This window comes from Heliangelus exortis, chromosome 2, assembly GCF_036169615.1.
Source record: "Heliangelus exortis chromosome 2, bHelExo1.hap1, whole genome shotgun sequence".
NCBI classification, from domain to species: domain Eukaryota; kingdom Metazoa; phylum Chordata; class Aves; order Apodiformes; family Trochilidae; genus Heliangelus; species Heliangelus exortis.
This window is the reverse complement of record NC_092423.1, coordinates 127,836,818-127,862,688: the sequence shown is the minus strand read 5'-3', so window position 1 is coordinate 127,862,688 and position 25,871 is coordinate 127,836,818. Positions and strand designations below refer to the sequence as shown.

Sequence of the window (25,871 nt, the reverse complement as noted above, 5' to 3'; positions counted from 1 at the left end):
TTTTCCAGCACGTCTGAGAAGAAATCGGAAGAAAATCACTTCTACTCACAAAGAACTCAAGCTTTAAAGGAGAGGAGGGGATAAAAAAGAGAAAAAATGAGATTTTGGTCTTTAAGTATGAAGAAAGCTGGATGTATATTCACTCACAGATTCATTCTGCTCTGCAAACACAGTCCTGCTGACCCACCAGTGACCACCAGTAGCCAAGGAGATTCTATAACCCCAGTTATGGATGGGAAAAGAGTGTCAGCAGCAAGACAGACACCTTACCTCTCTGAAGACAGGCTTGTTGTTATTAATGTCATTAACTCCCACAATAACCTCAGCAAAACTTCTGAGAGGAGTGGGTCCCCCTGAGGCATTGTCATCTATAGCAGTGATGTTCAGTGTGTATTGTGGCCCTTTCAGGTTGGGCGGGGGGGTTTTGCGGAGTTTAATGATACCTAAATTTGGAAGCAGAAAGTGCCATTTTAGTTTATTGTGTAAGCAAACAAAATCAAGTGAGCATCACATCGCTCAGCTGCTGTGTTTTTGGTTCAGTTTGGATTTTGGTTGCAACACAAATGAACTGGTCATCTTAGACCACACAGTCCTTGAACCAGGATTACAAGTTTTTGTTAATATTTAGAGAAAGGTCATCATGATATCAAAGAGCTAATTCTCATAGCAAGTATTTTCTCATAGATAAATAATTGTATTCTAAGCCCTCTTTCCTTACCTTTCTGACTATCCAGTTCAAAGTTGCCCTCCTCATTGCCTCCTGTAATTAGGTATTGCACCCCATCTCCATCAGGGTCCTTTGCCCGAACAGTAGCCACTAAGGTGTTGGGACCAGCATCTTCCGAAAGGAAAGTTCTGTAACTGTTGGACACAGGGGAGCAATGGCAGCACATTCAGCACCAAAATAACCATCACCATGTGATCAGCCAAGGACTACAAAGGCATTATGAATGTAATTTTCTTCAAGCTTCAGGCATGCAATCATGCAGTCTTTAACCAGTTTAAGATGGGAGTTCAAGCAACTTTGTTCAGCATAGGTAAGTGTTTCAGGATTGTAGTCCTGCATTTTGCCATACATAATTTCCAAGGACCCTCTGGAAGATATCAATATGCACTGTACTAAATTGCACTGCAAACCAGGATCACATTTCTCAATCCTAAAGATGCAAAAAAAGGAACAGGATTTGTCACGCAGTTGCCCCTATCTACTAATGAAAAGCACCAGATACTATAAAGACAAATGTAACACAGTATTTAATTTTGTAAATATATGTATTTATGCTTTCTATTTAAAACCTGTCCATACTTTAAACTTATAATAAAAAATAATAATTAATTAGTTTATGAAAAGAAATCAGGCGTTTTGAACAAACAGGGCCTTATAAAGGCAAAACTTGCAACAGAATCTGCTGATGGTAAAATTAAGTTTTAGTGTTTGCTACCTACCATCTTCATTTGCCATCCATATGTATATGGGCAATCCCTTTGAGAACTAGAAGTCAACACAGTCAGAATGATTCCCTATATGGTTAGGTCTTTTATGCATTGTGTTCTCTCCATTTAAAAGTCTTGTGCTATGAAGTCAAAACTCTAGGATCACAACTGGTGTATTTTTTGGATATGATCTAGAAATGAAGGGCCGACTTCTACAAAGTTCATTCAAATTGCCCCTCAATTTCCCCAACTCTTTTAGCTGCACAAAACAAGAAGTCACCAACTTAGCCAAGGGTACATATATGAGGAGGATCAGTGAGAACCAAAGCAGGTGTCCAAGCTGGCTTACATGGACTGGGAGAAGATGGGAGCCTCGTCATTCACGTTGGCCATTCGAATGCGCACGGACGCCGTCCCTGTCCGAGGGGGGTGGCCTTTATCGACAGCTATCACCACAAACTCATACATATGGTTTGCTCGCTCAAAGTTCAGCCTCTGGTTAGAATTGATGACCCCGTGATGTGTGATGGAAAAATCAGTGCTCTGGATGAAGTAAGCAATCTCAGAGTTGGAGCCAGAGTCGCAGTCTGTTGCAAGCACTATCAGAGCACACATTTAACAGAACGGTCACGCTGCAGAAGAGGTTTGGTTATGCTATTTACTACCAAGTAAACTTCAGATACTTTTATTTGAGAACAGACGTCATCCAAATCTGCTTTATCCATAAAAGCCTTATTTTTGTGGTAAGAATCTGGGAACTCAGCAGGAGGCTGGGAGTGAAAAAGCAAAACAACTCTTCCTCCTGCTCCAGCCCAGGCTCCCTGCACCAAGGCGAGTTTGCAAGAGAGCCGTGATCCCAGTAAGACACAACATGTTTTGAACAAATAGCAGTCAACACTGGTAATTACCACACAATCAATATGCATGTCGGTAGAACATTATCAGTCATAAACTGTGTCCTCACTGTCTCCAGGGATGCTGTTCAAATTTAATTAGCTCCCAGCTATGTTATAGCTAAAGTACTTTATAATTAACTGGTGCTTCAAGGTACAAAGAGTGATTAAACATTCCTCCCCAGCAAGTGTTTATTCAGTACCTGGGGTGTCCCATCTGCTCAGAAGTAGCAAATCAGCAGAATAAAAACCTAGAGCTCACAACACAGTATCAAAAGTGATTTTAAAGAGCAGTAGCTCACCTCTTTAATTACCCTGTCATTTTTCTAGCCAAACAATGAGGCTTCCACTAATACCCACACTGGTCTTAAACAAACTCCTTATTCTACCAGAAGGATATAGCTGCAGCCATTTAGCACACAGACTTTTGGAAGTGAAGCAGTGATTGCAGGGTGTGGACACCCTGGCAGGCAGCTGCAGTGTCATCCAAAAATGAGATGAAGAAACAAGGACCCATCAGTATTAGAACATTAACTAAAAGGGGTCTATTCCCCTCAAACCGGAAGAGAAAGATCTGTGGAAAGTTCAGCTGAAAAAAACTCAGTTACCTCTGCCTGCTCATTTGGGTTTACAAGGACATTTAGGGTAGCTGTAGCATTTTGTTTAACATCTCTTCAAATCCTGCTGTGAATAAATGTTTGGGTGTATTACAGACTACAAAAGCAAGGGTTTTAGAGTTAGTCACTCTTGCTGTACTGAAATGAAAGTGACTTAAAATTAGTGGTTAAGTACTCGTTTTAGAAAGACACGCAGGAAGTAATAAAAATATTTGAAGCCTTCTAGTTTAATCTACAGAGTCATTGGTGACACACTGTAACCATCACAAGAGAAAACAAAACTTTATGTGCTCAGCAATCATAGGGTTTTTTCCCCCAGATGTTTTCTGGCAAAGAGAGAATGTGACACATACTACTAGTACATGACAAAAACGTACCTTCCCAATAGCAAGTGGGAATTCCATTCCCTTTTGATTTCATTCCATCCTGCAAACTGTTCTTGCATAGCAAAGATTATTATTTGAGGATCACATAGCAACCACAAACAGGTCTATGCGAGCTCTACCCATGCTCTAAGCTGGTTTAGTGCAAGCTGACTCCAGCTCAAAGCCTACTGTGTTAGCACAAAGTTGTCAAGCACAGCTCTAAGCCTTGCTCTGCCAGCACAGTGGTGCAGCTGTAGGAAGACACCAGCCCCTGCTGAGAGCATCCCTCCTCGCTTTGCAGATCACAGCTTGTTTGCATCCAGACATCTTAAAGCACATGCAGTGAGCATAAATCTCCCCATAATGGCTGAGGTACCCAGACTGACACAGCTAATGTAGCATCAGCCCTACAAATGTGAGGCAAGTCAGACTTCGAGTATGCTAAAATAAAAATGATTGACAGCTAAAACCCACATTTACACCATCCACAGTTTTAACAAATGGCATGTGTCAAGCTATCTTTTTCTGTGCCATAGATAGTCACCCAGTCAGCAACAGAACAGCAAAGGCTGTCTTGAATTTGCATTTAATTTGCATTGATATTTGTTTGTGGGACATCCTGAGGTCACAGCATTCCACCTAGGGTAAGAGCTGTTTTTTTGTTTCTTTTTTTTTCTTGAGATGATACTTGCTTTGGCAGTCAGGGCTGGTGGCCCAGCACTCATCCAGCACAGGGTACAAGTAACTGCACGTATTTTTTCCTCACAGCCACTACCTATGCTGCTCAGACCTTCATCACCAAGTGAGCATTCACCCATCCATTTTCACTGATTCTCACTATACTTGACCTCATATTTTCTTTTCTGAGGTGTTTTTTTTTCTTCAAATGTAGCCGGTGTGGCATGACTACCAAACAGGATTCAATTGCTTTGCCGTTCTGCTTGCTTTGGACATGGGGTGTATGGGTAACTTTTGATCAGCTTTACACAAATCTGCTGGAGAGAATAGCATTCATTTCTTTAAGGAAAATCACATGCTTAGGAACGTTAGGAGTTAGTCGTTCCAATCAACTTATTTATTTCCAAAAGTCATTATACAAAAAAAAACGAGCTACAGCAAGCTCTGAACTCTCCTGCTACATGTTTAGAGAAATCATCCTTTTTATAAGCATGTGGCAGCTCAAGGGAAGCTAAGCTTCTTATCATGATTGTGTCCTGCAAGTGTTCAGCTTCAAATTCAGGAAATCTACATTGTTGTCTTGAAAAGACACATTTTAGACATGTAAATTATCCACCAAATTTTGCTTTGGCACTCAGCCACTTCTCACACAGTTCATAACCTCTCTGAGGTCCCAGCCCCTATTCCTGTTACCCAGCTGCCTATGGCTCTCCAGGAAAGACACCATCCACATCTTACTACCTGCAGTGCTCTCCATGGAAGAACTGGTGCTTCCTTACACTGCAAATGTGAACATGTAACACAAACTGGCATGTCCACAGCAGGACTGGAACAAAAGGCACCAGGGTGGTCCTCACCTTGCAGTAGAGATGTGCCGACAGGAATGGTTTCAGGAATGTTGTCTCTGCTGTAAATGGAGTGCTGGAATTCGGGAGAACAGTCGTTTTCATCAGTGATATGGACGATGACCTGAGACAAAAGGACATGCTGAGAGGGGATTTTAGTTTCTATACTTAAGAAATCAGGCACCTTGTTCTGTTCACTGCCTGGGCAGTCACTGCTTTCGCTGCTGTCCAAACCTTACATCTCTGATGCTAAAGCTTTTCCTCACACTACATTAACACAGATAAGTAATATCTCCTTCAGCTCCAAGCAGATGGGAAGCAAAACCTAAAAGAAATTACAAGAAGTATTTTGCAGAGCCTAGATCTGAATCTAGAGCAGAGCCCAGCCTTCTGCCTGCACCATAAGGCCTACTCCCTCCCAAGCATCTTCATCCTTGTGTGCAACTGGTCCCACTAATGAGGTAACAAAGGTTGCAGAGACAGTGGGTAGGGAGTGGAATGACCCACGTACCTCAGTCACGCTGCTAAGAGTGCTCTCAACTTCCATGGCTTTCAGTAAGAGGTGATAGAGGTGGTGCTCACTCTCGTAGTCCACAGGGTGGGTCAAGCTGAGCTCTCCAGTCTCCTGCCTCACCCTGAAGAGCCCACTGGGGTTTGTCAGCAGAGTGTATGAAAGAGGCTGGCTCTGGAAAGAAACAGCCTCAACAACTGCTACTCTGTAAAGAATGAGAGAATAACTTTTTGCTTCAAGACAACAACAAAAGCTGTCTCCTGAGCACCTGAAGAGGAATATGAAAGGTGAGTTGCTCACTCTCTGTCACTGCTTGGCTCAGCTTTGTGTCAGATTAGAGATCCCTGTGCTACAGGGAGCCCACCAACCCTCTCTTTTCTCACCCAACTGAGCCCTGACATAGGAGGGCTGGGATAACAACCCATTTCAACTTCCATTTCTACTTCCTACTAACATGAAAACATCTTTTTCTTTCATTTTCTACCCTTCCAAATACTTGACAGCAGTTACTGGTTTAGCTTCAGTTACAGAGGTAACTGAGCTCCTAGAATGACTTTCTTTGAAGATGTATATTCAGAAAAGGAACTGGTTCAGAGATGGATGTGAAACCCAAGAACACAAGTGCCTTTCCAGATTTTGCTGTCCTCCTTGTCAGGACATTAAATGAATGTTTGCCTCCCTACCATGACTTATGCTTTGAAGCTTCACCTCACCACAGCAGTCTCTGACCAGCATGCCCATACACTTGAAGCCCATTTCAGTGAAAGTTTCATAGAAGGAGACAAATTTTCCTCATTCATTCTCTGTTAAGGAGTAGGTGGCAAATTTCCAGCAATTTTTCCAACTCCATCAGCTTGAGGCTCCTTCCTACTCCCCTCCTATGGCCCTGCTCCAGCTGCTACTTGGTGCCACAAAAGCCCTCAGACAGCTGAAGAGTGAGAATAAAACAAGAGCTCTCTCAGCAGCATCTCTCCAGTTGGCTGAGAAAAAGAAAGAAGCAGAGCCCCTGGGAGACTTAGCTGTATCTATTTGCACTTCACATGGGCATTGTTATCTCAAGAGTCTGGCAATGACTTGCCTTTCTAAAAATGTAAATACAGGTCAAGCAGGATACATACAACTCAAAATCTGGTTAATTGAGACAGTATTTTTCAAGCACTCATTTATATCTGAAGTGCTCCAGAAGATGCATAGCCAGGAACTTGGCTGTTTGAATTCATGATGCTATGCAATAAGATCCCAAGAGCTCTAAAATAATAATTCCCACAGAATTGCAGCATCCCAGATTACACCATGTGCAACACTGGAGACTCTCAAACAGGAAAAGGAATTGTTTCTTTTAGAAAACACAACACAATCTTTAAAGTGTCATAGGCAAACACATATACATTGCCTTGAGAACTACAACAAAAAATTCTCACTATATTGTGCTCTGTGAAGCTGCTCTCAGACTGCAGCTTCAGACTTACTTTTCTCCTGCTGGAGTATTTTCAGGAACAAACACACTGTAGGACATGTTAGTGAACTGTGGAGGTCGGGAGCCTGCCAGGATGGAAATGGAGGCGTAGGGGCTTTTGTTGCCATGCTCATCAGTAGCTTCCACAGTAACCACATATTCCTTGTTCCATGTCAAAGGCAAGCCAGTAGTCATGATAATGCCAGTATCCTTCTCTACTTGGAATCGCTCTTCCCCACCTATCAACACATGCACAAAGCTGGTCTGAAAAATGCCCCACAGCAAGAGTATTCACATCTTCACTATTTTAAGGTAAGCTATCCTCAAATCATCTGCCTATGTCCTTGCATGCACTTCCTCTCCATTTGTGCACCTTACTTTTCACTCTCTCCATGTTCTGTTGACTGGTGCAGTGTAGAAGAGAACAGGCAAGAAATAGAGCCTTAAGCTAATGGCAAGGCTGCAATTGATGCCAAAGTAGAAGTAAAGCAAAGAAGGTCACAGAAAGAAAAATTCCCATCCATAAAACTGTTTTATTTGAGGCACCTCTGGCTTCTACTTACTGCACCTGCTGAATCTTTACCCCAAGGAAAAAAATGTACCAACGAAATGAAAAGTAGGAAACTTAAGAAAAACCTGCAACTTAACTGAATTTTACCATTTCTTTCAGAAAAGAATGGTTTGGATTGGAAGGGATCTCAAAGATCATCTAGTTCTAACCCCCCTGCATGTGCAGGGACACCTCCCACCAGACCAGGTTGCTCAAAGCCCCATCCAACCTGGCCTTGAACACTTCCAGGGATGGGGCAGCCACAACTTCTCTGGGCAGCCTGCTCCAGTGTCTCACCAAGAGTAGAACAGACCTACCTGCAATGAGTGTGTAAGTTATCCCAGCACTGGTGTTTTCCTTGTTACTGTAATATGCAACAAGCTGGTAGATGAGGGTGCCTTTCCGGGCGTCTGGATCGACACGTGCCAGGTAAGGGTATGGGTACATGCCCCAGGACAGAATTTCCTCTTCTGGAGCAAGCAGTGTCACGTGGCAGAGGTACCAGTCATTCTCTGCAAAAGATGCATGGATTTCTAGACAGCTTGTTCATAACCTTTAGTTTGGAATGTTTAAGGTTTTACTGATTAGTATCTGTAAACAAACCAAATTGCCCATCACATTCATCCTATTGCATGCACAAAAAATTCAGTATGGACACTGACTTTGGCAGCTTGATGTGCATTAAGTGCAAGTAACTAATTAAAAATACTTTTAATAGTAGCTTTTAATTAGTTAGATTTGCATATTACACCACTTGCCATGACACAGTTTTAAGTGTGGATTTATCCAGGCATGGGGGATGTTTGACCTTTTAATTTTCAACAAATTCAGCATAAATGTTGCCAGTTTTACAAACTCAGGTTTAGGGCTTGTTAATATATTTCTCTTAGAAATCAGTGAAAGTGGTAAGCAATCAGAACACCCTAAAATTCTTTCACTCCAACACTAATATGTTTAGCTTTTTCAAACCACTGGACATTCAAGGCAGATGTGCTTTCCCCTTCTGCTCCCAGCATCGCATCTGGTTGCATCTTAGGTGAATGAAACACCAGCTTTGAGATGGAGCTCCCCCCAGGGCAAAGCCTCGGGCTTTGCTTCTGCAGAGAGAGACAAGTAAAGGGGCAAGTCAGCCAGCAGCTGCAAGGAGAGAGCAAGCCCAGCACCAGCTGCTCTCTGCAAGGCATGGAGGATCTGGGAGCAAGTGGCTCTACCTGAATCCCTGGAGAAAAATGGCACATAAATTGAAGGCAACTATATTGTTTTCTGGCTAAGAAGTGAATTCCAATAGCTAAAATAACATGTGCAGATAAATGCATCTGCCCAGCTCTGGATTGAAGACCTGGGAGAAGCCTGGAAGGATCCACAGCTCTGAGGTTCTGACCCAGATTGTCTCTGATCTCAGACAGAGGGAGGGCATCCATGTAGCAGGACTGACCATCAGTGGGACAGCTCCTAGGATCACCCCAGGTCTGCTCTTGGGGTTGCCTGTGCCACTGCTAGTGCCAAACCAAGAAATGCAGAGAAGGAACCTTCTACTGCAAAGAATCCATACTTAATCACAGTATTTTTACCTCCTGGGAGACCTAAACTGAAATCATTTGAACTCGCAGCAACTTGTTAACAGATGCTAAAGGTACATAAGAAATTCATGAGGGAGTTTTCCTAAGCACACTTTAGTCCCAGGGGTAAAATTCATATGTTATTGAATAAATATGTAAAATAAATAAATAAATAGAAGAATAAATGTAGAAAGGAGGGAAAGTAGAAAAGTACATACGAGGAATGGACATTGTCTGTCTGATAAAATATGATTGCATACTTGAACCAACTGCACTGAGGTTGCAGGTCTGAGAAGGGCTACACCACGATCACGAGGAGCTCCCACCCAGGTGTATGCACATCTCACATGGGAACCCTGGATCTCTGCCTTCCAGAAGATCACATTTCACATGAGAGGGAAGAGGACAGCATCAGCACGTGGACAAGACCAGCACCAAAGGCAAGAAGTAAGCTAGAAGTTCCAAACAACTTTTAACTTTAGACCTCAGGGATCTGATACTGAATAAAAGACTGCCCCCAGATAGACACATCTGCTGACATGCAAAGCCTGTGTTTTTTAGAAGCAGCTTTACCCCAGAGTAAAAATACCTGCTGGATAAATTTACCAGAGGTAATCATTCCCAGGAACATCAGGAAAAGATTTTGTTGAAGTTTTGTGGGGGCTTTAAAGTATTTGAAATAATTTAAGACATGGTTTCTTTAGCTAGAGGAAATTCTTAGATTACATGTTTTCTGGTTTTCTAATGTACTGACATGGCATACATGGATACATTTGTTAAATGTGCTCCTGTAAGAATTTTTTCTACATACTGCTTGGTGTAACACAAGGCAGAACCCTCATCACGAGCTGGTGGCTCACAGGAGCAGCTGTAGTGCTCAGTATTTTATTCATAGCCAAGAGGAAGAAGTGAGAAACACACTTCTCAATTGACCCAGGGTCAAGTAACAGAGTTAAAACTTGTAGGAACACAGCATTAAAAAATATTTGTGTTAATTCATTGGTCTAATTCAGGCAGTTCTAATTTCTGTGAAGATTAATATCTAGTTGAGCATTTTTTCCACTTAGTGAAACCTAGAGAATGATTTCAAAGAATTATAATTGTAGAGGTTATTCCTTAATATTGTCCCATGCAGGTGATCCAAGTGTTAAATATCAAGCAATAACAAAGTCCTAAACTTGCTGTAAAATTTGGAAAAACCACCACCACAGCAAACCAGAGCCTCAAACCAGAGCTTTATGCTTTAAAAAAGACATACAGGAGAACAAACTTCACCGACTTCAGGACACTATGCTAGGGGAAATATTAATGTTGTTCCAGTTAACAGTTAATTCCAGTTAACAGTCCAGTTAATTTTCTGGACTTTAACAAAAACTTCACCTCCTTCTTCTCTGAAATGCATATCTAAATAGACTTGCAGAATCATAGAATTATTTAGTTTGGAAAAGGTCCCTAAGATCATTGAGTCCAGCTACTACCCTAAAACTGCCAAGTCCATCACTAAACCTTGTCCCTAAGTGCCATGTCTTTTAAATACTTCCAAGGATGATGACTTGACCACTTCCCTGGGCAGCCTGTTCCAGCATTTAATAACTCTTTTGGTGAAGAAATTTTTCCTAATAGGCTATCTATACCTGCACTGGCACAGCTTGAAGCTTTTTCTCTCATCCTATCACTTGTTACTAGGGAGAAGAGATCAATTCCCACCTCACTACAGCCTCCTTTCAGGTAGTTGTAGAGAATGGTAAGATCTCCTCTCCGCCTCCTTTTCTCCAGGCTAAACAACCTCTTAAGGCTCCTTTTAAGACTTTTCTCCAGACCCTTCATCAGCCTCATTGCTCTTCTTTAGACATGCTCCAGCATCTCAATGTCCTTCTTGTACTGAGGGGCCCAAAACTGAACACAGTATTCAAGATGTGACCTTACCAGTGCCAAGTACAGGGAGATGATCACTTCCCTGTTCCTGCTGGCCACATAATTTTTGATACAAACTGTTTGCCTTCTTGGCTTCCTGGGCACAGTAATGGCTCATATTCAGCCCTCAGTGAACCCTGGTAAAACTGTGACACTAGCAAAGCCTCAGATCACAGACTTATAGCATGGCTGAGGTTGGAAGGAACCTCTGTAGGTCATCTGGTCCAGCCCCCAGCTCAAGCAGACCTACCTAGAGCCAGCTGCTCAGGACTTTTTCCACATGGCTTTTTAATATCTCCAAGGAGGGAAACTCCACAACCTCTCCAGGTAACCTGTTCCAGAGAACTAAAGTTCTGTGGACTGGATATCAAGAAGGATGTGGACCAGCTGGCAAGCATCCAGAGAAGTGCAAAGGATGCAACCAGAAAACATGGTGTGTCAGGACAGCTGGAAAGACCTGGAGATTTTCACAAGAGTGCAAGGCACATACTAACAGTGTTATGCTTAAGGTCTGGTGTCAGCTGTAAAGTCAGCTGTTTCATACCCCACAAAGCAAAAAGTAACAAACTTGCATACCCAGGGAAATTTTTTGTGTTAGATGTTGGGGGAAAGGGAATCCCCCAGCAATTTTTTAATCATAAGGATAACGGAGCACTCAATAGCAGCTGGAGAGGTGGGAGATCATTCATCAGTGAGATCTTTGAGATCTGACTAGACAAATATCTGCCAGCAATCACTTAGTAAAAGCAAAGCCTGCCTCTAGGCAGGGGCATGGTACCAGCAAGACTGTTAAATCCTTTCCATCACTCTTTAATCCCTCTGCCCTTCAGCTTTTGTATCTCATTGATTTCTGCCATGTCCACATGTCACTCATTCCCCAGAAGCCTGGGGGAACTTCTAAGCATAAACATTCCTTGGACCTTTAGCTGTTTGCTTAAAGGTAAGAAGTAAGGGAAGGAGCAAATACAACTCTAGAAACAGCACCTCATGTGCAAGGAAAGATAAAGGATGAGGCCAAACCTGGAGGGCCATGGTGCAGCAGCATGTGGTAATAAACTTCAGATATCAGGTGAAATATCTTTCTGTAGATGAGATATGTCTCATTCCTTCAGCCCCTCAGCATTTATTTCTGCTTTTAAGAGTTGTTCTCTCTGTGCAAGGAAACAAACCTTAAATGTAAGCAACCTTCAAGCACACTGACAGAATAGCCCAGGTTCTCTCCATAAAAACATCAGAGCTCTAATCCTGGCAGGGAGTGAATAGAAGCAGGGAGGCTGGTGTTGATCTCTTCTTCCAAGTAACAAGCAATAGGATGAGAGGAAACTGCCTCAAATTGTGATGGGGGGGGTGTTTCAGACTGGATATTAGGAAAAATTTCTTAATCAAAAAGATTGTCAGGCACCGGAACAGGCTGCCCAGGGAAGTAGTTGAGTCACCATCCCTGGAGTTATTTCAAAGCCATGTTGATGGGGTGCTTAGGGACACAGTTTAGTGGTGGACTTGACAGTGCCAGGTTAGCAGATGGACTTGATGATCTTAAGGGTATTTCCCAACTGAAACAATTGCATGATTCTGTGAAGAGAAGACTGTTACCACGGTCAGATCTAAGTTGGAGCAAGTCCCAAACTCTAAAATAATCAGTGTTGAAAAAGCACCAGAGACTAACCAGAGGCCAGTCAAACAGCACTACTCTGCCTTATCATTCAAAAAAAAGAATCAGAAGCAGCACTCAAAGCCTTTGCTACATCTATTCTGGTAGATGCTTCCTCTTTGCACAGACTTGAGGAATGAGAACATGGCAATCAAATACTACAGAAAACTATCACGTTGACTTGAAACACACCAGTGAAACAAAAAGAGTCCTGATAAAGTAGGGTTTTTTCCCAGCAATGCATTGGTTTTTCAACTGTCGTAACTGCAAAGGCATTAACAGATCAAGCCTCTGAAATCAATACTGTTTTATATTGTTCCACTGACACAACCACGGCATCCTGTTAAATCAAAACACAACATCACCCAGTGATGTTACAGCTCACCCATTTTGCCAATATGAATCATCCACTGAAAGGAAGAAAAGAATCAGGAAACCAGCCCCTACAGCCTGTGAAACGAGGCTGTCAACAGGGTAAAAGTCCTGGCCTCTGCACCATGTATTTGAAAAAGAGTCTTGGTATCATCCATCTAGAAGGGAATATTAAGGGAATATCTCAAGTTTTGCTTGAGATAGCAGTCTATCTCCAAGGTTTCTACCCCTTATTCACAGATAAGAAAGGCACATCTGGGATGGCGTGAAAGGGCTGTCAACCAGCCACCAGCCAAGAGAAACCTAAGTAAAAGGGTTAAGACATAACAAGTGCAAGGATGGAGGAACTCAACACATGACCATCCATGCAATGTAGAACTGCTAAATTTCTGTCTTTGAAGACCAATCCCACTTTAACATATTAGAGTAGATATGCCTGTACCATCCTTGGACAAGAGTGTGAAAGTAAAGAAAGAACTGGAAAATGATAGGCACTGCAAGTGCCTATTCTTGCAAGCTTGTATCATTGAATCATAGAATTGCTCAGGCTGGAAAATAACTTCAAGAAGAAGTCCAGCCTTCGTCGAGTCCAACCTCATCCTAGCCCTATTACCCTATTTCTGGTGACTTACCACTAAACCATGTCCCCAGGCACCACATCCAGACGATTTTTAAACACATTCAGGGATGGAGACACAACCAGTTCCCCGGGGAGCCTGTTCCAGTGCTTAACAATCCTTTCTGTAAAGAAAGGACTTGAAGACATTTCCCCTTGTCCTGTCATCTGTCACCAGTGAGAAGAGACCAACCCCACTCTCACTACAACCTCCTTTCAGGTATTTGTTAAGAGTGATAAGGTCTCCCCTCAGCCTCTGTTTCCCAAGACTAAACAGCCCCAACACCCTCAGTCACCCCTCACAGGGGATGTTTTCCAAACCTTGCACTGGCTTTGTTGCCCTTCTTTGGACCTGCTCCAACACCTCAATGTCCTTTTAGTACTGAGGTGCCCAAAACTGAACACAGTACTTGAGGTGAGGCCTCTGCTGAGCACAGGGCCAGGATCACTTCCCTGGTCCTGCTGGTCACACAATTTCTGATACAAGCCAGAATGCCAGTGGCCTTCTTAGCCACCTGGGCACATGGCTGGCTCATATTCAGCTGACTGTCAATCAATACACCCAGGTCCTTTTCTGCCAGGCAGCTTTCCAGCCACCCTTCTCCAAGCCTGTGGCATTGCCTGGGGCTGTGTGATCAAAATGCAGGACCTGACACTTGGCCTTGTTGAATTCCATACAGTTGGCCTCAGGCCAATGATCCAGTCTGTCCAGGTCCCTCTGTAAAGCCTTCCTACCATCCAGCAGACTGACACTCCCTCCCAACTTGGTGTCATCTAAGGGTGAAGTTTCTGTTAATTAACAGACAGGGTGTCTCAAAAACAGTCCTAAAGTTTGGATACAATGCTCAGGGGTATCACATCATCCCCCTGGAACACTTTTGGTCTCTATTGAACTAAGTAGAGAGGTCCATGTCTTGAAGGCAGAGTAATACCTTCAGTATCCCAGCTATAGAAATGGGTCTCTTTACTCCCTTGAAAGCCCACAGACCACTACATTACCTTGTGGGTGAACAGCCCACAGCCACAGAACAGCTGAGCAATGTCACTGTACCAGCTCCATCATCTAAAGCTGTGCCAGTGGGTTTCAGTTTTCCCTCCTTGGTTAACCACAGCCAGCAAGCTCAACAGAGCAGCCTGCAGACATCAGTTTGCATGGTTTTCATGGCATATTTTTCCTATATACCAGCACTTGGATATGTTTTCTACTCATACACCACTGCATGGGCAGCAAAGATGAATCTTCAGCCAATTTTTCACTTTTTCTGGGAATGCAAACTACAAGAGGTCCCTCCACCACACTGGGTGTCAGACACCTATGGCATTTGCTGTGGAGCAAAGACATCTCCACAGGCAGATGTGGATACACCACAGGAAAGGCTTCAGGAAGATGCAGAAACAGGACTGCAAAACCTGTCATATCTTTTCTGATACTACATCATTTTTCCCTAGCCTTTAAATCTTGACTGTGATGTCATCCTTTTGTGGTGTCAGTTTTTAAAATGTTTCTGTTTTCTGTTTGTTTCCAGAAGAAGGCTCTGGTGCACTGCCAGACCTGTAATTACAGGAGCAGCATCTTTGCCTCAGATCTCCTGTATCTGCCAACAGCTGCCCATGACCACCCAACCACAAGGATTAGGAACCCTTCCCAGCACCACAGAGAAGGTGGGAGTTACAGTTACTTACAGGAGCTCAAAAGCTTCCAGACAGGATTCTTCATTTAAAAAGTCTTTTACAGCTTGCCATGTTAACAGTCTACTAATCACCACTAAAAGATGCTATTAGATACTATATGATCCATAATTATTTGCAGGCACTTCAGTTGGTGAGGAAGAAGTTCAACTGTGCTGAGGAGTCAGCAGAACAGCAGACACTTGGATGATTTTAAAAATTTCTTTTTCAAGAAAGAAAGTGCTCTAAGAAACAGGTACAATCTGGGCATTTGAAAGTTGCTCCTCTCTGCAGATAATTCAGTTTTTACCCTTGATAGGATGAATGTTTCAACTCTTCTATTCTTCAATTTGTTTTGGTCCCCACTACTTCATTTTCCACTCTCTAGGTCAATATTTTACAAAGCAGGAAACCATGCACACAAAATAGACATTTGTGTGGTACGGCACACTCCAATATAATATTTATGCCACTGAAGTGAAATTACCTTCAAGGTCTCCTGTCTGCCAACAAAAAAGAGGATCAAAATGTATAGTCACAACTTCTAGGAAGATTCCTAAAGATTTTTATGAGGGCAGAATCACTAAAGAAACACAAAATCCTTTGAGAAGCCAGCCCCTAGACGAGCTCCCAATTACTGCCTCTTGGTGTTGTCTCATGTAACAAAGCCCCTGTTCTTCCTCATTGAAGTGGCACTTACCGAGTTTAAAATAGTTTGTGTGGGGCACAAAAGATCCCTTTCCTAAGAGGCAGAATATGATTATTGCAGTGGTTGGGAATCACTTTGCTTCCAGTCCCAGTCTTTCTGCAGAAACGCTATGACACTTCCTCTTGTGACAGCATTGTCCTTTAACACAAATTCCTTCTTGAGGTTTGCTCAAATGGTTTTAATATAAAACGTTTCTTGCTGAGGCTTTATGCAGTTGGATGCTTCCTGAGAAGCCACCACTGCTCTCCAGTGAGGACAGCATTCAGAGAGGCATGAACAGGAGCAGGATCAATTCCACTTCAGAGCTGTGTTCCCACATGAGAAAGCTGCATGCACGTCTGCCTAGGGATCCTTATGTGAACAAACTACCTGTGAAAACACGGTAGGCATGTGTTTTGGGCTTCCCATGTGGAATGCAGGTGGGAAAAGGCAGCTGCAGGTCAGCCAGCTCCTGCCTGTACACAAAAACTAAATCCTGCCACGCAACTCAGTGTTCTTGGAGAGTGAGACAGCACTGTGAGCTTGTAGGGATGTTTCTGGCATGGTACAGCTTTGATCTGGGTCTAAAACAGATTTTTAAATGCCTTCCTGCTGTTGTAATGTAGAGGAAACTCAGAAATACGAAATCACATGCTGTATAAAAGGATTTAAGATGTTAACATTAAGATTAAGGGGCTGAATATTCTATTTTGATAGTCTCCTATTGCTTTTTCTCTTTAACTTGTTATGATAAAAGCTTTCTCATAATTTAAATAGCTTCCTACATATCTTACTAGAAAAATTTGAAAAAAAAAACTTTACATTTACCTTTCAGTTTTTAAGCTTTTTGTTGGTTTCTCAGCCATAGACTTTATCAGACATTTGTACCACTTATTCACTGCCTCTGGGTCATTCTATATTTTTTTGTAATTTTTTTTTTACAGTAAAATTCTTCCAAAGATACCTGCAGACAGGGTAACACAATAACCTTCATCCTGGAGCTTGATGTTTTGTCTAATGATCCCTGGTCATTAAAACAGTTTCATGGTTTAAGTGAAGCAAGCTTTTTCTCTGTCGGCACTGAATTTGAAAGCACAGCAACAGTATCCACAGATGGTTTTAATCAGTCTGATACCAGGAGTGGAAAAAAAAAAAAAAAACAATAAAAACCCAAAAAACCCCAACCAAGTAATACATAGTATGACCCCAAACCTGACTGCCAGGTCAGATTTCAGTTTCAGTTAGATTTATTTTGTTCTAAAAATTTCAGGGGGTTCCAGGAAGCAAAGGGTCATTGCTACCCCCATAAAAAAAATCCAACCCCCTAAGCTATATCTTGACTTGAAATCATAGCCTCAGCAACTTATATGGATTACTTGTTAGTTTTTGCAGAAGCTGTATTACACAGATTAAAGGTTTTCCTTTCCCACTAGGCATCCTGGTGGAAGTTTTTTAAGAAAGCACAAGGCACTCAAACCACTGAATGTTTCTGTGTTCAGCCTAGGCTGTATTCTCAGGAATGACAGATGCTTTTTTAAAATGTAGTTTGCTTCCAGTGAGTCATAAGGGTTCAACACTGATCACATTCTACCATAAAACACCACGCCAGAGGAAGAAGTCATTATGCTACAGCTTCCTCAGTCAGATTTAAGATCTGTCTCCTTGGAATTCAAGTACAGTGGTAAATAGTTGTTATCCCACCTGCAAGAGCCCAGGGGATTAAGAGATCCATCTTACTTCCAAAACATGGAAATACGGAGCAGTCTTAACAACTGTTTTACTCATTTCCATATTAAACTACCTGCTGGTGTTTGCCTCACATCAATGTCTTGAGGCAACCCAGATTTAAAGGGTTGCTAGCCTCAACTTATTCTTCAGAGCAATGCAGATATGCTGAAGAAGGAAGAGATTTATCTTGATAGGCTTTTGAATTTCCTTGTTAAAGAAAAATAACCTTTGTAGATTATGGAATGACTTCTTACCAGGGGTGTTTTGAGTCTGACAGTACGTGGGCTGTATCTACAGTGTGCAGTAACACAGCATGCTCTCTATAAGCCCTTCACTGTAGGCTCTTAAGATTAAGAAAAAATAAAGCTGAGCTGAAAGTCTGCTAGAATCAAAGCACAGGGTAAGAAACTGTGCTCCTTGACTTTTTGAAACATGATGGACAATGTCCCCAACATAAACCTTCTATAAGGGTGCACCAGTGCATATTCCCAGCTACAGAAAGGACAGCCCCAGGTAGAGGAAGAGGGGATGGTTGTGTAGCTGCACAAATCCTTGCTTGTATAAGTCAATAACAAGTATTAGAACCTACACAGGAGATTGCAGATGTGGGCAGGTGTTCATGAACAGAGAAAGACCTGGAAGGGAAAGAGAGCTACAGCCCTTTCACCCCTTCCCCACCCTCCTCATTTGAGGCTACATGCTGTTCTCTTGCATCCTGATGGCATGGTCAGTGTTTCCAGGATGTTAAATGTCCTGGAAGAAAATGTGGATAAGGAGAGGGCAGCTTAATAGCTCCTTTGTCCAAGATTCCTCTCTAAACTCCAGGTTCCAGCCCCTCAACTCCACTCATGCAGAACACAGGTGTCTTGGGTGAGTGCAGTGGTGTTTTGGAAGCATGGGGGGCTACAGGGGTGGCCCCTGTGAGAAGCTGCTGGAAGCTGCCTCCACTACAATCCCTTCCCTACCTCTGCCCAAGGCCAAGCTGATAGGGGAAGCTGGATGTGCCTCTGCGAGTAACATATTGAAGAAAGGGAAAATTAAACTGCAAAAAATGTTTAAAAAGAGATCTGCAAAGCAGAGGAGAGGATGAAGTGAGAGAGAAATGCCTGAAAAAAGACACCAAGGTCAGTGAAGAAGGAGGGGGAAAGGTGTCCCCATGGTGAGATGGCAGCTGTGCCCCTGCAGCCCATGGAGGAGCACAGTGGAACAGTCCCTGAAGGAACACGGCGGGGTAAATATGGATTTGTAGCCCCTGATGTGTCACAGGTGGGCAGACATGAAGAAGCAACCTGTGCAGGATTGCAGAGAGGGTCAGACGTGGATCTGCAGCCATGAAAGACGCCGTGCCATGGGAGGTGACTGTTCCCGGGGCAGCCGTGACTCCATGGGCAGCCCGGGCTGGAGCAGTTCCTGAGGGACTGCACCTGTGGGAGGGACTCATGTCGGAGGGGTTCCTGAAGGACTCTGCCATGAGAGGGGCCTCGTGTTGGAGCAGAGGAAGAACGTGAGGAGTCCTCCCCCTGAGGAGGAAGGAGCGGCAGAAACAGCGTGTGGGGAACTGACCCTAAATCCCCCCTGCCCCTCCCTGTGCCCTGAGGGGGAGGCGGGAGGGAGGGGATCAGGGCCTGCGGAGAGCGGAGTGGTGAGGGAGGAAGGTATTAATATCTGGCTATGTTTTCTCTTTCTCCTTGTAGATTAAATTAGGGTTTTTTCCTTCACAAGTTGAACCTGTCTGGTTTTTGCCCATTATTGTAACTGGGGAATGCAAACCTCCCTGGTTTTGTCTCGATTAACAAACCTGAAGGTGGATTTTCTCCTCCCTGTCCTGCAGTCAGGGTGGGGGTGAGTGATCAGAGGCCTGGTTGGTACCAACTGGGCCTAAACTCTGACAACAGGTCAGCAAGGCTTTGAGACATGGGGGTAACCTGACAGATTCCTAAAGAAGATGCCAACTGCTTTGTGTAGATATGTAAGCTGATTCAGGGGAGTTGTGCAAACCTCATTGCAATGTAGCAAGTGTAAGCTCCATAGAAGAAGGACTGTATTTTCACAATGCAAGCTGTGTGTCCCCATGGAAGAGATGGCAGCTCCATGGAAGAAGGACTGTATTTTCACAATGCAAGCTGTGTGTCCCCATGGAAGAGATGGCAGCTCCATACATATCCATACTATGATTACTACTGAACAACAAATAGGATTCAGAAGGTTATAATTCTCCACATTCAATTTACTTTAGTATTTCAACCACATAACATTGTTTTCCCTGGGCTACAGTTTCAAGAGATGGGGCTCTAAGTTAATATCTGACCTTTTTTACTTAAGTACCAACAAAACCCCCTTGCTTTTCCTAAAGAAACCAAAACGCCAGTGCATCTGCCTCACTGGAGAAGCAGTACCTGCAAAATGTCTGAATCCATTCACGACTTTTACACAAGAGATGGCAATTAATAAGGGTCCAATAGTTTTGTTTTCAATTAATGAGAGGATTAAAAGTTTGGCATATGTTCCATAATATTGATTACTGTATCATCCACTGCTAATTATATTCAGTAAGAGGCAATAGGAGAAATGGGGAACAGAAAAAAGTTAATTTTGTTTGGCTTTAGACAGTTCGCCAGGTTATTTGAGATAAAAAATGCTCAAAGCCTCACCTTCCCATAAAATAAGCAGCCAGAAAAAGATCTCAAGTTCACTACTGCACAACATTGTGAGATAGTTCTGAATTTCAAAGTAGTTTAAAGGAGTGTTTAAATGACCTTGTCCCACTTGATCATCGAATTCCTTTCTCCCTGAGGCTCATCTCTTGTCAATACATTATCAGTGCATAGACAGTGGTAAAAACATGTTGTACAGCACCAGACTGGAGAGGACAACATGATTAATCATTTGTACAGCACTGCTCACAAGGTTATTTGCTTTCATTATGAATAAGCAAGACAGTCAAGCAATGTGTCACTTTTTCAACTCAATCTTTAGCTTGAATGAGAAGTTCTACTTCCAGTGTTGGATGATTTGTCTAAAGTTAGTACCTAGAAGTATTGCGCATCCTTTTCACTCTGTTCAGTGTTTCTCAGTTTCATGACACAAACCATTTGTGCAAGAATAAATCTCTCAGACAGGCAGCTCTGGAATTCTCAGCCTGTACATGGTGTGCAGCGGTAAAAAACACAGCCCTGAACACGCCTCAGCACACTGGTTTTCCTCCTAGCTCTGTTTCACACTTCCCAGGCATTAGGCTGTAAAAACCATTTACAGAAAACTGTAAATTTCTCCCCCCCCCCCAAGAAGCTGTAAATATCTGAAGGAAAGCAAATAAACAAACAAACATACTATAACCAGTAACATTACCAGAAACCTCAGCTACAGTTACAAAGAACCCAACAAACTTACTCTGAATAAAACAAAGTAACACATGGAAAGGTTGTCCTTAGTAACCATAACATACATGGAGCTTAACATTACTGAAGAAGTTTAACACGTCTCCTCTTTGCTAAGTTATTAGAACCTCATACAGTATGCAAGCTGGTGATTTTTCAGAGGACTCACAATGTGGTATAACTGTGTGATTCCACCCTACTCTCTACACCAACTCCTAGGATTCCAGATTCAGATAATTGTTATTTTTTACTAAGCTGATTGACATCCACTGTGCAGCATCTTCTTCCCCTTCCCATGCTCTGCTCTGCCATCACTGTAGCTGACTTCCATCATCACTTCAGTGCAGTTCAGCCAACAGTCACAAAATGACCACTAAACAGTGGGCTGTAGTTGCAGGTCTGTAAACACGCACTCCCAGGGTAATGTCACCTCTCCCTTCCCAACTCATGGAAGGCCACAGTGAGCAGAAACTCCCCCTGCTATAAGACAAGCTGTCTGCTGTGATGTGCTTCCCCCTTTAACTGCTTGCTAACCCATGAGCAGAGCCCTCCAGTTTTACAGAGGTGAACCTGCTGAGACAGGAATTCCTTACAGCACATCAACCAAAAGACCATTATCCACATTTCTCCTGTTACTTCAATGGCAGGAGGCAAAACCTTCTCTTAATACTGGAAAAGACTCAGCACAGAAGCACAGAATTATAGAATGGTTTGGGTTGCAAGAGACCTTAAAAATCACGTAGTTCCAAGCCTCCTGCATGGGCAGAGACACCTCCCACCAGACCAGGTTGCTCAAAGCCTCATCCAACCTGGCTTTCAACACTACCGGGTTGGGGGAGAAGCATCTACAGCTTCCCTGGGCAACCTGTTCCAGTGTCTCACCACCCTCACACTAAAGATTTTCTTTCTGATGTCTAACCTAAATCTACCCTCTTCCACTTTAAAAACATTCTGCCTTGTCCTACCATTATACACCCTTGTAAGAAGTCCCTCCTCGGCTTTCCTGTAGGCCCCTTGAGGTACTGGAAGGCCACTATGAAGTCTCCCCGGAGCTTTCCCTTCTCCAGGCTGAACAATCCCAATGCCTCATCCTTCCCTCATAGGAGCGGTGCTCGAGCCCTCTCATCATCTTTGTGTCTCTCCTCCAGACTTGCTCCAAGAGCTCCATGTCCTTCCCGTGTTGGGGGCTTCGGAACTGGACACAGTACTCCAAGTGGGGTCTCACAGGAGCGGAGTAGGGGGGCAGAATCACCTCCCTCGACAAGACCTCCACACCGTCACACGCAGCCGGGGGGCAGCTGCCACAGCCGCCCGCGGATACCCACACCTCGCGGAGGACGGCATCAGCGCAGCCGCATCTCCCTGAGTGACAAGCCTGACTTGTGTCCCCGAGTGACTCTCCGCCAGCCCGCTCAGCCTCCCCCCCCACCCGCGGGGCGACACTTCGTCCCCACCCGGCCATGTCGCGGCCGTCCCATCCCCGGCGGAGGAGCGCGGCGAGGAGACGCGCCCCATCCCCGCCACCCGATCGGTCCCGTCCCGTCCCGTCCCGTTCCGTTCCGTTTTCCGTCCCGTCCCCGTCGCGCCCCGGCCTCTCACCTCGTCCTCCGCCGCCGTGCACCTTGACCAGCACCTCGGCCCGGCCGCCCGCTCTCAGCTCCCGCCGCAGGTAGAGCCGCCCCGACGCCCTGTCGACCCCCACGGGTGCGGCGCCGGGAGAGGCCAGCTCGAACCAGCCGCCCGACGCCGCCCGGTCGCGGCTCCGCGGGATGGTGAAGACGGTGTCGCCCACCCGCGCCCCAGGGGGCAGCCGGGCCGTGTAGAGCCGGACCCCGGGCCCCGGCCGCCGCTCGGGCGGCGGCACCGACCGCGCCCACCGCCGTCTCTCCGGCTCTCCCGCCGCCCGCCGCCCGCCGCGCACGGCCAGGCGCAGGCACCGCGCGGGGCTGCGCAGCGGCCGGGGCCGCCCGTGGTCGAGAGCCGCGACGCAGAGGCGGAGTCGGCGCAGCCCCAGCAGGGAGCCCACGGCCAGCACCTGCCCGCTGCGGGGCACCACGAAGAGCCGACGGCTGCCTGTGCCTGGCGGCCAGCGGCGGTAGGTGAGACGAGCGTTGGCGCCCTCGTCGCCGTCCGAGGCGCGGAGCCGGGCCACCTCCGTGCCCAGCGGGGCCAGCTCGTCCACCTCCAGCGGTCCCGCCGGCGGCAGGCGAGGCCGGTGGTCGTTGCGGTCCAGGACGCGGATCCGCAGCAGCGCCTCCCGGGGGGTCCGGCCTTCCCGCCGCTGCCGCCCCCGCCGCAGCCGGAGCCCGTACGCGGGCTGCGCCTCCCGGTCTAGGGGCTCGGCCGTGCGGAGCAGCAGCAGCCCCCGCCCGCCACCCGCCCGCCGCTGGAGGGAGAAGCGGGAGGCACCGTCCCCCTCCAGTGCCCACTCCCCGGCCGGCTCTCCGGGGCCCAGCAGCCTCCGCAGCGGCACCAGCAAGCCCCGCACCCGCGTCCCCGCTGGGCTGTTCTCGGGCACCTGCCCGGAGAAGCGGAGCAGGCGGGGAGCATCGCCGCACCCCGGCCCCGTCGCCCCGCAGAGCAGCAGCGGCGGCAGCAGCAGCAGCAGAAGGGGCGGGAGCCGCCCGCAGCCGCCCCACCACGCCCGGACCATCCCGCCGAGCGGAGCGGAACCGAGCAGCACTCAGCACTCCGCAGAGCGCCTCTGCGCCCCGCTGCCGCCGCGCACACCCACCGCACGTGGGGACCGGCCCGCCCCCGCCACCACCCCGAGCCAGGACCAGACCCTGCCTCCGTGGGAGGAGGCGGAGTCCTGTCCGTGGCAAAGTGGGCAGCTGTTCCCAGCATATCCCGGCTTTTCCCCAGTTCCAGAGGTTTCTCCCCGAGCTTCTCTGCTGCGGGCGTGAAAGGCGTCCAGATGCTCCCTCCCTGTCCTTTGCGAGCGAGCTGGACAGAGGAGGTGACTCCGGGGAAAATGGGCAACCTCCCGCTCTCCTGAGCACGTATGAAAAACTCCAGCCGAGCAAAACCAGCAACGGGTAAAAGAAGCAGAGGAGAAAATGCTTATGCGAAGGAGAGAGAGCCTTCGGATACCTGAATCATTGAAAATAGTTGTGACCAAGGAGACGGTTTATTGAAGTCTGGCCTTTCAGGAGTGCATGTACAGGTTGCTGCTTCTTCAGGGAAGCTGAATTTTTGGCAGAAGGGGAAAGAGCAAAACATATCTCAGCACAATACAGTAGGACAAATTATAGCATTTAAAATTTCGGTATCTGAGTGAACTATATTTGAGAAAAGAATAGTGTGAGCTGCTCTTGAGAGCAATACTGAAATACATCAGTCCTGATAAATGAAAAACAATCTGGCTGTGGGAATTGCACCAGTAATAACATTATCAATGAAAGCAAGACAGACCACTCCGATGCCAAAACACTTCCCACTAATTGTCAAACCAAGTGCAAGTCCCAACATCTTCCATTTCTGCCGATAAGCAGGAACACCATCTCCCTTTGCATTGTGAAGGTTGAACAACGCTGAACAACAGCTTAGGAGCAGCCTTTCAGCAAGCTTCTGCATCCCTCTTGGTCAAACTGTATCAGGATGTTTTTCAATTAGAAATGCTCCTTCTTTGAACATAGGTTTGCTGGTTTTAGTAGGCAGCTGTCAGCAAGCCAGGGGGATGTAACAGTTTTCACTGTAAACTGAAAACATATCTAGGCTGGAAGTGAAGCTTTGCTTAAGAAAGCCAGAAAACATTTCAATTTGCTCGAGTCAAATATTACAGGCAACAGCCAAAGGTGACAAGCAGCTGCTAGATTTGCACCTCTGCCAGTTTTAGGTTTTAGGGTGAGGTGATCACATAATGCTATTTTAAGCTCTCTGCCTTTATTTTTACCCTAGGAAGGTGAAGGGATGAGCCTAAAACCCAGTATGATCTGAGATTTCAGACTGAGATGGCAAAAAGTAACACCAAATATTTTTAAGGAATGGTTTACCAGTAACACCAGGAAAGTAACCATCAAGATCCATCTATGGCAAATGTGCTACAGCAAGCTTTGAGCATGCAGTTTTCACTCTTGTGCCCTATGTAAAAACAAAACGTAATTCCCTGCCTCACAAAGGCAATTGAGAGAGCTCATTAACTTCTGGCACTTAATGGGCCAGCCAGACCACTCAAACTGTTCGGTTTAGGACAAGTTTAGATCAGTACTGATGTTCAGCACAAATTACCCTCTTCTGAAATCATAGAATCATAGAATTGGCTGGGTTGGAAGGGACCTCAGAGATCATCAAGTCCAACCCTTGATCCACTACCGCTGCAGTTACCAGACCATGGCACTGAGTGCCACATCCAGTCTCTTTTTAAATATCTCCAGGGATGGAGAATCCACCACTTCCCAGGGCAGCCCATTCCAATGCTTGATCACCCTCTCAGTAAAGAAATTCTTTCTAATGTCCAAACTAAATGTCCTTAGGCAAACTCTCAACAAGCAAACAAAACCCTCTGAAAACCAAGTGCTCAGTTTTAACCTACACAGCAAGATGTGCTGCCCCTATTCACACACCTGCACTTGGAAATACACAGTTTTGTCTGCAGCCTGTCAAGGCATGAGTTGGATTTTATTCACAGTACTCCCTCACACCTATGAACTCACATATTGCTAACACATTGATTCAGACATCATTTTGGTGATTTAAGTTTAGGCTTCTGCTGCATATCACTCCCATTGTCAGAATTTAGGCTGCACTTTACAGAGCAGAACCAGCAGTGACCTTGCCACCTTGGATACTTACTTGTGCAGCTGTGTTATTTTCAACATCCAGTTGCACAAAACTTGTGCAATAATAAATAATACATATATATATATGTATATTTGCGGACCCTGCTTTTTAAAGAGATGCAAAAACATTTGAGGTGTGTTTGACTGATTTACCAGCTCCAAAATGAT

At 45.3% G+C, this 25,871-nt stretch overlaps 1 protein-coding gene across 2 annotated transcripts in view; it reads right to left on the bottom strand.

Moving 5' to 3' along the window:
* Positions 1-23,646, bottom strand: part of LOC139793383 (neural-cadherin-like) — a 54,009-nt gene extending 30,363 nt beyond the window's left edge. For both annotated transcript variants that reach the window (XM_071737971.1, XM_071737972.1), the window contains exons 1-8: positions 22,522-23,646; positions 7,667-7,861; positions 6,813-7,038; positions 5,344-5,548; positions 4,845-4,956; positions 1,784-2,033; positions 719-861; positions 271-443 (exon numbers count right to left, since the gene is read on the bottom strand). In XM_071737971.1, coding sequence (XP_071594072.1) covers positions 271-443; positions 719-861; positions 1,784-2,033; positions 4,845-4,956; positions 5,344-5,548; positions 6,813-7,038; positions 7,667-7,861; positions 22,522-23,575 — 2,358 coding nt within the window. In that variant the 5' untranslated portion in view covers positions 23,576-23,646. The remainder of the gene's footprint in view (positions 1-270; positions 444-718; positions 862-1,783; positions 2,034-4,844; positions 4,957-5,343; positions 5,549-6,812; positions 7,039-7,666; positions 7,862-22,521) is intronic.
* Between the last annotated feature and the right edge of the window lie 2,225 nt (positions 23,647-25,871).